At 47.0% G+C, this 10,988-nt stretch overlaps 1 protein-coding gene across 1 annotated transcript; it reads left to right on the top strand.

Moving 5' to 3' along the window:
• Positions 1–498: 498 nt before the first annotated feature.
• On the top strand, positions 499–5,345 carry LOC122212395. Its single transcript, XM_042926268.1, has 3 exons — positions 499–553; positions 4,241–4,565; positions 4,652–5,345. Exons 1-3 carry the CDS (start codon positions 499–501, stop codon positions 5,154–5,156), a joined length of 885 nt encoding a protein of 294 aa, XP_042782202.1. The 3' UTR covers positions 5,157–5,345.
• The last annotated feature ends 5,643 nt before the right edge of the window (positions 5,346–10,988 follow it).

The raw sequence follows: 10,988 nt of genomic DNA, 5'->3' as shown, positions 1-10,988 counted from the left end.
AGAACTTACTATCTAATATAACATGTATTACATATAAAGTGTCCTGATGGTTTGGAGATCTGCTTGCCAGGATACTTTTTTTTTTTTTTTTTTTTTTTTTTTTTTTTTTTGTGGGGAGAGAGTGCTACTCATACACTTTCTTCCCTGCAGCAATCATAAAGATGTCTATCCCACACTTACGGCCCCAAGAGAAACTTACGCACGGTTGGGAGTTGGGCTTGAGGTATACCCCTGTGCCATTTGATTATACCAATATGCGGTAGGCTTCACCGGCTCATCAGTACAGGCTGTGATCAACGTCCAGATAATAACGCCTCCTAGCCCCTCTCTCCCATCCATTCACACAGGACCTCCAGCCTCACGTTCAGGGATGAGAGGGACTTGGGCAGTCCCCAGGGCAGGGGGATTCATACAAGTGCTGGTCAGCTTTTGACACCACTGTATTTCTGCCACACTGGCTCTGGACACTGCTCCTTGCCCTGCCTGTGACCCCTGCTCATGTCACCGCTGACTGTGTCCCGAGATGCCCAGCCACCCTGTCAGCCTAAACAAGGTAGGTCACTGCTCCCGTTTTACTAGTTCACCCTACACTCTTCCCTGATCCCCATAGCTTAGCCCCAACCAGATTTTCACTTTGGGTGGGTATTTTCTTAAAGTTCAAGGACAACCAAAGGGCAGCGTAGAGCTGGTTATCAGATGAGACTACTTTTATCAGAGGAGCCAGGCCCAGTCTCCACCGCATGACAGAGGCCAATTTACCTCCAACCTCGAATGCCCTCAACACATCTATATTCCTTTGCATAAAGTGATCCTGTACAATTGGTTTCTGATTTGAGCCGTAGCAAACACCTTGGAACTTGCCTCTTTTAATTCAGTCACAGCAGCATTCCCTCCCTCCAGGAATGTTTGAGGTTCCCGGCCCACAGGCCTCTGCTCTAACAGGTGCCACAGGCACTCTGCACCGTAAACCACTTGGAGGGGAGGGTTTTAGGAGGAAAACTGTGAGGAACGGTTGCACACTGAAATCACCTGGTTGGGGGATGAGCGCTTTGAAACATACTGATACCTCGGTTTCATTTTGCAGACGTTCTAATTTAATCAGTCTGGAGTGTGGCTTGGGCATGGAGTTACTGGAAATTTCCTCAGGTGATTCTAACACCAAAGCTGAGAAACTACTTTCATCAAAGTTCTACTGGGGCAAATTAAACAGAAATAATTCTGTTAGAGAAAGCAAACTCCAGTCATCTTGGGCCTTACCAGATTTCAGAAATGGGGGGTGGATACCTTTCATGTCTCCCGTAGGTCCCTTGGAGCTCCCCAGAGTAAGCAAATAGAATCAATTCTATTGCCCTGGGCTGTTTGGTTCCTAGGGGCTCCCTCATGACATGGAAACCACCCGACTGGATTGGATATGAGAGTAATTTGTGTGGATATATTAAGTGCTTGGTAACTGGTTATTAACATTATCATCTGATCAGAAGCTGGCTGTGATGGGCCTTAGGTAGACGGTGCCCTCCTTCCAACTGGCACATAAAGAAAAGGCCGAGGCCCCTGTTACTGGCATCCTACAAAATCCCGTCGTCCCAGTCTCCCAGCAATTCTGTAGGTACTGTGGGGTATGAGGCTGCTTAGCAGTGCCTCATAGCTAGTAATGAAGTGACCTCCCATTACTGTCCATTTGGTATTAGACAGACGTCCGTCAAAGTCACTTGTCATAGAAGCAGCCAAATTTCATGAATCTGGTTTACACCGGCTGTAACCTTCTCCACACACAAATTTAAACAGAGGGTCCCAACAGATCATAATGATGGAGGAGTAGCATGTTTTATTTGCTTGTTTTCGTTTGGTTTTGAAGTCCCAAGCCTCGAGAACCCTACCGGGGAACCTAAGCGTAAAGCCAACAGATACAATGTCACAGAGTTTGTTTCAAATAACACATAGAACTGGCAATAGCCCTACTTCCATGTGGGAGAAACCTGGATGGAACTTGCCTCGTGTTCCTGGACTGGAGTCAACCGTTCAGACATTATTTTCTAGGTTTGGACTCTTCAGGACACGTGGTAACTGGGGGAGGCAATAAACCCAGGCACCAGACATTTTTTTTGCTAAAAATAAAAATAAAAATAGAAAGAAAGAAAAGAATATTCTGCCTAAATCTCCTAACCTGGCTGATGTGCACAGGCTGAGGCCAGGGCAGCGCATAGAGGAGTCTCTTGTAACACGGATACAGGACGTGCATGAGCTCTGTCCCCACAGTGTGCAGGAATCATGGGATTGCAGGGAGCTGTAGTATAATGTATAAGGCAGATGGTTGCTTTAAAGGATGGTGTCAGCTGTAGTGGTTGGAGGGCATCAGGAATTTTCACTGTTCTTCAGCTTGTCTCAGATGAAATCCTTGGGAAGAGGTGGTCTGAAACACCTGTGAGAAATCACCCTGCCGACCCAGTCAAAGGAGGGATGCGGGGACTCAGAGCACAGCAAAGCAAGGCTTTAATCAATGTTCTTGCAAGAGCAGGTGTCTGATGGACAGGCACACTGGGGCAGTCACAGCAGACAATTTATCTCCCAGCACGCAGGTCCCTCCCCTGGTTCCTCATTGGCCGAGTACTACAGAGGTTACAGCCTTACCTGGGTGTCGCCTATGCCCATGTAAAGGCAAAAAGTAGTCTGTTTGGAACAAATGTACATTCCCTGAGGTGACGCAGGGACTTTCAGTTCCTCCTCCCTCTGCTCTTTGCAAAGCCTGTGAAAATAAGCCTGTGAAACAAAGAGGTGGGGGGGTGGGGGGCAGGAAGAAGAACCAGGAAGTGAAATGTCTAAGGTTTGGGACTCCATTGTAAGGCGGGGGTGGGGTGGGGGCGTGGGTTCGTACGTATTTCCAATAGGTTGTAAACCTATTGTTAATTAGACAGCACAGCTTTTATTTGCTATTTCTGAAAATGAATCATCTCCCTCACTTCCCACAACCTCTAATAGAGTGAGCACTAGAACACGGTAGCTAGCGTATCTGCTCGGGAGTGGGACTGGCTGGGCTCCACTCCAACTATGCCAGGGATTAGCTGTGTAACTAACTGTAGGCAAGTTTCTCACCCCTCTAAGGCAATTCATCTCCCCGTCAAATAAGAGTGATAAGAAGGGTACCCACCTAGGAGAGTTGGGGGGAGGATTAAACAGAGTACTATGGTATTAACAAGGTACTGTACCTGGGGCGACCTGATTGGGTGGAGGCCTGGGGCACGCGTGGTGAAAGAATTCACCCAAGGAAGAACAAAGGAGATAGAAGTTTATCGAATACACCGCGAGGGAGCAGCGGGCAGGATAGCAAAGGAGAGGCTGTCTGCCAGGAAGCCGCGGTGGGTGGGGCTGTAGTTAAAGGGCAGAGTGAGGAGTTATGGGAAGGTTCGCAAGTGTCCCTTTTTTGGTAACTGTGCCTGGTTGTAAGTGGCCTATTGGTCAGTTAGGGCCTACGGAGGTCTGCAGGTGGGTGGCTTAATTCAGCTCAGGTGGTGGCTGTGGGCCCTGCCTTGTTCAAGTTTCCATTGCTCAAGTCTGTTGCCTAAAAGTGGCCCCTACATGATGTAAATGTAAGGTAGTGTGATAATAACGGTACCTTCCTCATAGGGTTGTTGTGGAGATTAAACAAAGCATTACGAAAACATTCCGCTCGACGCTTTGGTAGACATTAAGTGCTCAGGGGAGTTAACGTTTATTATTATGGTTATCACGGCAAAGGAGATAAGCCCGTGGGCTGGGATCAGTCAGACCTGGGTTCCAGTCTTAACTCTACCACTCATTTTATAACCTAGGACAACTTACTTTTCCTGGGCCTCAGTTTCCTCCCCTGTGGCATGCAGATAGCAGCCGTTGGTACCTCCAGTGGGTTATGGTCTGGACTAAAGGAGGCAACGTCAGTAGCTTTGCCTGGCTCCTAGCAGGAGCCAGCTATCTTTACTGATTAGGGTCTGATGAGAAAGGCAGCTCACAGGGGACTTTCTGCTCTCTTTCTTCTTCCAAGCCCAAGCTCTCAGGGTTGGGTGAGCTTTGCAGGCCTTCACCACCCCCACTGCTCTAAGGCCCCTTTGGTCCTCAGCTCCCAGACTGCTCCCAAATATGGCAATTCAATTTCTTCCTGTAGGTAACAACCTTGTCGGGAGTTTGGCAATGCTTTTGAGTCCATCGCTGGCAGAAGCTTTATGGTGGCCTAATGTGCGGTCCCTGTCGACCAGTTAAACCTGAACAGTCCAGTGGACAGCGTCCTTCAAAATTCTTGGAGGGTCTGAGAACACCCACCTTTGGACGTCGAAGGTGTGGGGGTCGGAAGGCTTCAAATCCGTTGGAGGAAAGCGGCCACCTACCAAAGGGCCACCCGAGCCCCGCCAGTGGCCAATCGTAGCTTCCAGAGGGGCGGGGAGAGGGGTGCGGTGCTCCGGACTCCGATGCCTAAGACCCGAAATCCTCGCTGGCAGCCCCGGCGTCCCGGAGGAGGGATTAGCGCACATCACCCCCTTGTGGCCGGCCAGCAGCCACCGGCCAGTCGGTGCGCGCCCGCGCGGTCCCTCCCGCAGGTAGGAAAGACGGGCCGAGCTGCTGCGGGACACCTCGGCCGCGGCGGGGACCAGCTCTGAATCTTCGCCTTGCTTCTCGGAGACAGGCGCTCTGGTGCTGTACCCAGCACTGCCCGGCTCCGCAGAAAGATTCCTCTGCCCAAAGCCACCTACCGCTTCCATCCAGCCTGCGGGAGGCGGGACTTGAAATCCGAGGGGCGTGTGCGCGGCGCTAGGACCCGGAGTTCGCTGAGTCGCCCCCAGGACTTGGGCCACCGCACAGAATGTCCTTCCCGCGGGACCAGGCCCACCGACCTCGCCGCCAGAGCAGGTGGGTTCTTGGGACTTGTTAGAGCCCAGCACGCACGTGCGTCGCTGCTCGCGACACTCAACCTGGGCCAAGGGGACGGGACCGAGGCCAGCGTGTGGGCTGGCCCCGGGCCGAAAGGCCGTTCTGCGCTCGAGGCTACCGAAACCTGCGCAATGTCACTTCCAGTCCAACAGCCGGCTGGTCACCACTGGACCACCACCTCCTCGGGGAGGGGCAGGACCCGCCCGGGCCGGGAGGGGGTTCCTTTTTCTCCACGCAGAAATTATTGGGGGCTGCCCTAGAGCAGCTTTGGCGGGGTACCCTTGGGTGGGGCTGAACGTAGACATCCCAGGTCGGCGATAGCTCCAATTGCCCGAAGGGAGACCGGGCAACCCAAATTGGGTTTGCAAATCCAAGAACCCAAACTGCCTCTTGAGAAAGAAGTGGTGGGTGCCTCTTGAGAAAGAAAAGCTGGGACCCAGTATTAAAGAACCTACAACTCGGGCTTTCCTTTATCACGTGACCCTCCTGCGTTTTCTTTGGAATAAAGCTTCCGTGAATTAGGCAAGAGGTGGGGGTCATTCTTTGAGGCGTCAGAAAAATTGTAACAGTGTTATCTTCCGTCCACCCATATGCAAAGCAGCCATCTACCTTCAGCAGCCCATCCTGACCCCACAAATAAGTACCTATCAACACAGAGCTCCTTTGAAAACGTAGAGGAAATGGACAAGTATACAGAAAAACACATCAATTAACGAAAAACAATATAAGAAAACATAGGAAACCCAAATAATCAGGGAATGGAATTGGAATTTAAAAAAAGAAATCTAGGGGTGCCTGGATGGCTCAGTCTGCTGAGCTTTGGACTTCAGCCCAGGTCATGATCTCATAGCTTGTGGGTTCGAGCCCCATATCTGGCTGTGTGCTGACAGCTCAGAGCCTGGAGCCTGCTTCAGAGTCTGTGTCTCCCTCCCTCTCAGCCCCTCCCCAACTCGCACTCTGTCTCTCTCTCTCTCTCTCTCTCTCTCTCTCTCTCAAAAATAAATAAATATTTAAAAAAAAAATCTATTCTCTTCTTCACCAGAGCAGGCTCAGATGATTTCACAGAGAAATTTTCTCCAATTTTCAAAGAACAGAAAAGCCCCTCTTCTTTAAAAAAAAAAAAAAAAAACTTTTTTAATGTTTTATTTTGTTTTCAGAGAGAGAGAGAGACAGAGTGTGAGCAGGGGAGGGGCAGAGAGAGAGGGAGACAGAGCGTGAGCAGGGGAGGGGCAGAGAGAGAGCGAGACACAGAATCTGAAGCAGGCTCCAGGCTCTGAGCTGTCAGCACAGAGCTGGACGCGGGGTTTGAACTCACAAACAGCAAGATCATGACCCAAGCCAAAGTCAGAAGCTTAACTGACTGAGCCACCCAGGCGCCCCGCCCCTCTTCCTTTTTAAACATTGTTTCAGAGGATAGAAAAGTAGGAAAGCTTCCCAACTCATTTAATGATGCAATGTTTGGGAGTGCCTGGGTGGCTCAGTTGGTTAAGCGTCCGACTTCGGCTCAGGTCACGATCTCGCGGTCCGTGAGTTCGAGCCCCGCGTCGGGCTCTGGGCTGACAGCTCAGAGCCTGGAGCCTGTTTCCGATTCTGTGTCTCCCTCTCTCTCTGCCCCTCCCCCGCTCATGCTCTGTCTCTCTCTGTCTCAAAAATAAATAAACCTTAAAAAAATTTTTTTTAAATAAAAAAAAATAATGATGCAATGTTTATACCTAAACAAGGACAGTATGCAAAAGTTTTAGTATTTTGTATTTAGTGTTTAGTATTACCCATAGATATAAAAATCCTAAACAAAACATTATCAAATCAAATACGGCAGTGTATTTTGAAAATGTATCACAATCAAGGACTCATCCCAGAAATACAAGAGTGGTTTAACATCAGAAACAAAATCTATCAGTATAACTCACCACACCAAAAAAGTAAAGCAGCAAAACAGCACAATCCTTTGAAGAGATGCAGAGGCCCATTCATGCACTCAATGATAATTCATGGGAAAACTTTCAGCAAACTAGGAATAAAGGGCATCTTTTCCAAGAATACAGCAAATATCATACCTAATGGTGAAGATGAAGGCCAAAGGCAAAGATGCCCACTAATAGCACCACAGCTCCACGCCCTAATGGAGGGTCTGGCCTTGGGCCGTTCGATATGGTTGCCACTAGCCACAGGTGGTTTTTCAAATCTTAACTAAAAACTTCGGTTCCTGAGTCTCACTATCCATATTTCAACTGCTAAAATAGCCATATATGTGGCTACCATATTGAACGAACCAACTATAGAACATTTCCCTCATTGTATACTGCTACTGTAGCCAATATTTTTTTTAGAAAGCAAGAAAATGAACTAAGAGGCCTAAGAATTAGAAGGAAAACAATGTGGGGTGCCTGGGTGGCTCAGTCGGTGAAGTGTCCGACTTCGGCTCGGGTCATGATCCTGCAGTTTGTGAGTTCGAGCCCTGTGTCGGGCTCTGTGCTGACAGCTCTGAGCCTGGAGCCTGCTTCAGATTCTGTGTCTCCCTCTTTCTCTCCCGTCCCCTGCTCACGCTCTCTTTGTCCTTCAACAACAAATAAACATTAAAAAAATAAAAAAAAAGAAGGAAAACAACGTTCCCCTACGTTCAGACAATATGGTTGCCTACATAGAGCATCTAACATAAACTAGTGGATAAACTTAGATAAACTATTAGAATTACTAAGTTTAGCAACGTTGCTCTATACAAGATCAGCATAATAACAGCTATCACATGCTTTTATTACGTGTCTGCTACTGGGTCAAGGGCTTTCATGTACTTTTACATATTACAGTTTAATTCTTACAACAACCCTGAGGTAAGTACGAATACTATGCCCACCTTTAGGTGTGGAAACGGAGGCAGAGTGATTAGGTAATTCCTAGGCTCCTAGAGCTAGAATAGGAACAGCCAGGATTCAAACCTCAGGCGGCCTGGCTCTAGAGCTTGCACTGTTAACCCTATGCAGTGTTGCCTTCCTTGCGTTCCATTACATGAACAAAACAAATTAGATAATATAATAGGGGAACAGATGAAAAAGATGTCTTTACAAAAGCAACAAAAAAGTTTAAAGAAATTAGGCATAAAGCTAACAAAAGACATACAAGACTGAGCCCCTTACTTTGGAGGAAATGCTGGTTTCCTCCCAGCAGGCTTAATGCTTCTGACGAGGATAGTGAACTTGGGACTTCAGCAGGTGGATAGGACTGCAGTGGTAGCAGCAAAGCACCTCCTGGATTTCAAACAATAAGCACTGGCCAGATCTAAAAATTTACTTATCAAGTTCTTTCCTGAGGCCAGGCTTTTCGGGACAACTGCAGACAGCAGTGTGTTTTTCTGGATCAGCACTTGTGGCTTTCCCTCTTTCCAGACGGTGAGGTGTGGAGTCTAGTCTCCATGCAGCACAGTCTGGATGTCATGTGCAACTCCAGGGCCAGTATGTCCATTTGGAATCTCCACCTGCCCCAAGTGCCAAAGATCCCTCCAATGCTTGACCTCCATCACTACACAAAAATATTTTTTAGCACCCTGGAGAAGGTCTTACTCACATTCTGAGCAGTGGCCAAAGGTTTCAGCCAAGTTTTCCAAATTTCAGTTTGGCTAGCTGCTTACAGAGGTTTGAAGGGGTTGTTTTCCAACATATGCAGGTTAAGAATTTGTGCTTGAGACAGTTTACAGGATGGCCCCACAAATACCTCTGATATCCTTCATCCCTAATGGGAGCTCTCAGAGCTATCTGCTGTCTCATTACAGTCTGTAGTGTTTTTACTATCATCACAGAACCAAAGGGGTCTTACTGTCAGGCTCTCAGAGTGAGAAACAGCAAAAGAATGAAGAGCTGCTTGTGAGATTCCCTTCAGGGCATAGAAATATCCCAGGGAGATCTTAGGGGCTATGTCCGAGGTTGACCACCCCTCTGTGTCCTCAGAAGCTAGTCTATGGTCCAGCTCTGGCCCCTCTTCTGCCCTTTTAGCTGAATAGTAAGCTCTACTGGGTCTCTATTCTCTTCTAATTGTCCTACCTCTAGCCATCACACCTACAGTCCTCTGCTCTATCTACTGAGCCACAGAAGGGCTCTCTGATTGTCCTAATTCTAAATCTTCTTTTAGTGTTTTACAATACTTATATTTTTACTCATACTTCCCTAACTGGAGAAATTGTTATAGGGTACTTTTAAAAATAGATTTTCAAAACTAGACTAGCTAATGTTTGTAGAATTATTTACATTTCAAAGGGTTTTTTAAGTTTATTTATTTATTTTGAGAGAGAGAGACAGAGAGAGAGAGAGAGAGAGCGAGCATGAGTGGGGAGGGGCAGAGAGAGAGAGGGAGAGAGAGAATCCCAAGCAGGCTCTGTATCATCAGTGCAGAGGTGGGACTTGATCTCACGAACCTTGAGATCATGACCTGAGCCACAAAATCAAGAGTCGGATGCTTAACCAACTGAGTCACCCAGGTGACTTTTACAATGTATAAGTATTGTACATTGTAAAAACATTGTAAGAACAGTTGACTGGTTCTTAATTTTTATTTATTAAAATTTTTTTTAATGTTTATTCATTTTTGAAAGACAGAGACAGAGCACAAGCAGGGGTGGGGCAGAGAAAGGGGGGGACATAGAACCTGAAGCCGGCTCCAGGCTCCAAGCTGTCAGCACAGAGCCCAAAGCAGGGCTTGAACCCACGAACCGTGAGATCATGACCTGAGCTGAAGTCAGAGGCTTAACCAAGTGAGCCACCCAGGTGCCCCAGACTGGTTCTTAATTATTGTCCATCTATATTATAGATCATACTTCTTTATTCTGTCCCTTAAATTCTGAGACTATTCTGAGACTAACTGCAGCAAAAATGCTTTGATCAAGTTAAGTTACAACCATGATAGTATCAAAACACATGTAAAAACAGCATTTACTTTTCAGTATTCTTGGGGTTGCTTAGGTATCTTTCATATACTAGAATCCCCAGATTCTAAATTCTTCCATTTCTCAAAGTCCTCCAACTTTAATCTCCGAGAGCTTCTGAGAATGGACATGGGAACTATTGTTAACTTCCTGTAGTACCGTTTTGAACTGAACGTATGTTACCCCGCCCCCTGCCCCCAGATTCGTATGTTGAAGCCCTAACTCCCAGTGTGGTTGTGTTTGGGGATGGGGCCTCTAAGGAAGTCATTAAGGTTAAGTGAGGATATAAGGGTAGGACCCTAATCCAATAGGATTAGTGTCCTTAGAAGCAGAGACACCAGAGATGTGCTCTCTCCCTCCCTACCTCCCTGCACACACACACACACACACACACCATGAAAGGCCACGTGAAGATACAGAAAGATGATGGTCATCTACAAGCCAGGAACAGAACCCTCACAAGAAACCAAATTTGCTGGCTTCCAGAACTGTGAGAAAATAAATTTCTGTTGTTTAAACCACCTAGTCTATGATATTTTGTTGTAGCAGCCTGAGGAACCTAAGTACCCATAGAGCTTCAGAGGGTTTGAAGCTGGGACCCAAGGATAGAATTGTGTTCCAATGAAACTGTTTAAAATGTAACCCTCTATGTAGTTCATGCATTTAGAAAGATTACTCTGAGAAGGGCTGCAAAGCCTTCACCAGACTGCTAATGAAGTCCATGGCATAAAAAAAGATTAAGAACCTCTTCACCTCCTTCTGGCAGACATAAAATAAATACATGTGGTGTCAGGGTGACCTGCCTCTCTAATTGTTTTCAGCCATAAATTTAACTCGGGCCTAATATAATCTTGTCTATAACCTTTTTTTTTTTTTACTTAAGTAGGCTTCATGCCCAGTATGGAGCCCAATGCAGGGCTTGAACTTACAACCCTGAGATCAAGACCTGAACTGAAATCGAGAGCTGGACGCTTAACCGACTGAGCCACCCAGGTGCCCCACTAGTCTATAACCTTTAACTATATTAAACTCTGTACATCAATATAGATATGGATTAGGAAGAATACTATATAGAATTTTCTAAAGTATTTTGTTCTGACAGACACATATATTGAGTGTGAGCCCCAATGTACCATTGTGTGTAACTGTATATAAATGCATAGCCCACATAGTAAGTATT

This window comes from Panthera leo, chromosome F3, assembly GCF_018350215.1.
Source record: "Panthera leo isolate Ple1 chromosome F3, P.leo_Ple1_pat1.1, whole genome shotgun sequence".
NCBI lineage: Eukaryota > Metazoa > Chordata > Mammalia > Carnivora > Felidae > Panthera > Panthera leo.
The sequence above is the reverse complement of the archived record's forward strand: the minus strand, read 5'-3'. Positions and strand labels throughout refer to the sequence as shown.